Source organism: Aegilops tauschii, chromosome 7 (genome assembly GCF_002575655.3).
Source record: "Aegilops tauschii subsp. strangulata cultivar AL8/78 chromosome 7, Aet v6.0, whole genome shotgun sequence".
In the NCBI taxonomy this organism is placed as follows: Eukaryota; Viridiplantae; Streptophyta; class Magnoliopsida; order Poales; family Poaceae; genus Aegilops; species Aegilops tauschii.
This window is the reverse complement of record NC_053041.3, coordinates 50,115,828-50,118,908: the sequence shown is the minus strand read 5'-3', so window position 1 is coordinate 50,118,908 and position 3,081 is coordinate 50,115,828. Positions and strand designations below refer to the sequence as shown.

General features: G+C 53.9%; 1 protein-coding gene across 1 annotated transcript; it reads right to left on the bottom strand.

Moving 5' to 3' along the window:
• Positions 1–1,028: 1,028 nt before the first annotated feature.
• LOC141026778 (uncharacterized) lies at positions 1,029–1,895 on the bottom strand. Its single transcript, XM_073503630.1, has one exon. It carries the CDS (start codon positions 1,893–1,895, stop codon positions 1,029–1,031), a length of 867 nt encoding a protein of 288 aa, XP_073359731.1.
• Positions 1,896–3,081: the final 1,186 nt, after the last annotated feature.

Genomic DNA, 3,081 nt, shown 5'->3' with positions numbered 1-3,081 from the left:
AGTCCATACTTTCCTCTTGCACATACTCTTTGGCCACAAACCTCACTTTGTGCTTCATGCACCCTTCAAAATCTTTCCTGACCTTAAATTGCCACTTGAGCTCTATCGCCTTTTCATTGTTGGAAAGATCCACAAGCTCCCATGTATTATTGTCATGGATCGACCCCAACTCTTCTTTCATAGCATGACGCCAACACTCCTTCGTATTTGCGTCCACAAATTCCGCCGGTTCCTCGGCGCTTGCTAGTCACCGTCGCCCACTCCCATTCACCATTACCGGGTTAATCGTCTGAAGAAATTTCTCCGGATATGAGTGTAACTCCGGATGTAGATGATCGGTTGTAGATGGACGTGTCGTTTTCTCCAGTACTTTCGGAGGCGACATAGGTGCCGAAGTGACGTCATCTTCTGCGTACAATTCTGCTAGCAACTGCGAGCCACCACCGATGCTCGCTTCTAGGCTGACAAATAGAGCACTGGACATACTTGCTGACTGGCCACCACCAAGTGATGCTACTGCACCCCTGCGCATGAGATTGGTGCTGCATCATTTACACGTAGTAAAGTTCCAGGTGCCACCACGTATGAACCATGAGACACTTCCCCAAGTGGGTCTTTTCCTTCCTCTGGATGTTGCCCACGTTCTGGCCCATGCACCATGCCTCCACGTGGTGATGCTTGAGCTGCTAGCTTGCAGTGGCCACCACCGCCCAACTCGCTGGAGTGATCGGCTTCTTCTGGATACCCGTCCTTTGCTAGGCTGCGCCCTCCGACGCACATGGTTGGGCTTTGCAAGAGAACGCGTGTGCCTTGCTCGCCTCGACTCGCTACTTGACGACCGCCTGCAACGCTCTTTGCCGAGTTGTTTTCGTGGACATCTGGCGCCACGTACGCCATTACGTCATTGTTTTTTGTGTCGCTTTTGCGGCCGCCTACGGGCCTCTCCTCCAGTTGACCAACACAAAGACTGCTTCTCCATGGTCGAGCACATGCTGCTTTCGCTGCATCCGATCCAGCAAAGTTAGCACTTATGCCCATAGCATCGACATAAGCTTCAGAACCACCCCCGCATCTGTAGCATAGATACGAGTTTCCGGACCATGAAGATGATGGCAAACTTTTTCTTCCGCAAGCTCGACAATTTCTTTAGTCAACGCTTGAGAGTCTGGATCCTCGTCGTCCACCAGTTTACACATCAACATCATGTCTCCATCATCTCCTTGCTGGGTCATGAGCGCCTTCTGCTTCGGTGCTTCCTCGCAGTCAGCCTTGAAGTGGCCGAGGAGGCCACAGTGATAACACCTCACATTCCTGATGTCAAACTTCCTCCTCGGTGGTGGTACAGCCTCATCGTCTGAGTCGTCATCCGAGTCGGCAAAATTCTTTCTCACCGAACGCTGCTTCCCCTTCTTCTTGCTGCTGCTTGTGGATCCGTCTTGCTTTTCCTTTGACAAAGCGACCCACTGCGCCCTTGTGAGCATCACAAACGCGTCGTTCCTCCCGTCCCCAAGATTGCACCGCATCCGCTCATCGTGGGCCTTGTACCGTCCGACAAGATCGTCGATGGAGAGAGTCTCAAGATTGACGCACTGCTCGATCGCCGTGACAATTTGCAGGTACCGGGGAGGGGCTGCGCGCAAGAACCGCCGGACAACCGAGGTCTCCGTGAGGTTTTCTCCAAACGCGCGGATCCGATTGACGAGAGTAGCCACCCGTGAAGCGAACGCATCCACAGACTCATTGTCGCCGATGACCAAAGTCTCGTAGTTCCTTAGGAGAGTTTGGAGATTGGCTTGCTTGACGCGGGTGTGTCCCTCGAACATGAGCTTCAGCGTATCCCACACCTCCTTCGCCGTTGCTTTGGCGATTAGGTGCTGGAGGACATCCATCGGCATTACCGAGTAAATCGCCGACGCCGCCTGCCGATCCTTCCGGTGCTCGGCTCCCTCCTTCTTGAACGCGTTGCCTCCTGGGTCGACCGCGCGCGTCCCATAGCTCGTTGGCGCGGAGACCACACTCCATGAGGGCCTTCCACACCCCGAAGTTCTCGCGATCAAATCGTGGGTACGACGAACTCACCGGAGCAACAAATACTTTAGCCGCACCGGAGTACTCCGCCAGCTGCTTGTTTTTCTCGTCGTCCGCCATGATCCTCCGTTACTAGAAGATCAACCTGGCTCTGATACCAATTGTTGGCCCAGACCTCGTCGCCGAGTACTTTCCGGTGACGGTGACGATCGACGACGAACGCTTCTACTAGCCGGTGCACTCTGGACGAGCTCCTTTACGCCGAGATGCACGCTGCACCAAGGTGCAAAGCTAGTAGCCTTGGCGAGCTGTCGATCCTTGTTGCATACACACACGTAGCTAGCTAGAGCTTTCGATCCGATGGATATAGCCCCGGCGGAAACAACGCACGTGAACACAAGACGCCGGCGTATTGCCACAGGCTCGTATCGAGCCTGTTCTGATTTGTATTACTTCACAAACCCACGGTACAAGTTACATGGCTGATTACACGCATATAAATAGTACTAGCACCTAGCTATCCAGGACAATACTACTCGGAGACCAAGTCTTGTACTACTCGGATACATGCATGCAAGCCAACTTGAACACGTACCGGCTACCAGGGGGACTGAGTCGTGTTTAACTCCAACAAAATAGAGGCTCTGGTGTGGTTTCTGCCAGCTCGCACGAGCTAACCAAATAATGGAGTGTGAGGGAAAAAAAATCTTATATGACCCAGGTCATACGCTCCCCTAGATGAGACCCACTTCGATTCGTGACACCTGTATACATCAATCTCAAAGCACCGGTGCCTCTGTTATCTCTAGTCTTCCCGATCCCATCCATTCTTTATTTGACGACCCCTCGCCGGCGGCGACCGTGTGGCACGACCAGGCACTGGGCACGACGCCGTCGTCTTTGATGCACCTGCGCTGGCTACACCTCGCCGGCGGCGAACGTGCGGCTTCTGCTCCGTCACGCGCCAAGTAAGCCATGGCGACAAACTGCACAAGGTATTGTCGACGGCGGCCGAGCTGTGTAGTTGGCCATGGCAACGAACTCCACGCCAGA

Excerpts from the sequence above, each read along its gene's own strand:
- LOC141026778 (XM_073503630.1), bottom strand. The coding sequence starts at position 1,895 with ATGCCGATGGATGTCCTCCAGCACCTAATCGCCAAAGCAACGGCGAAG.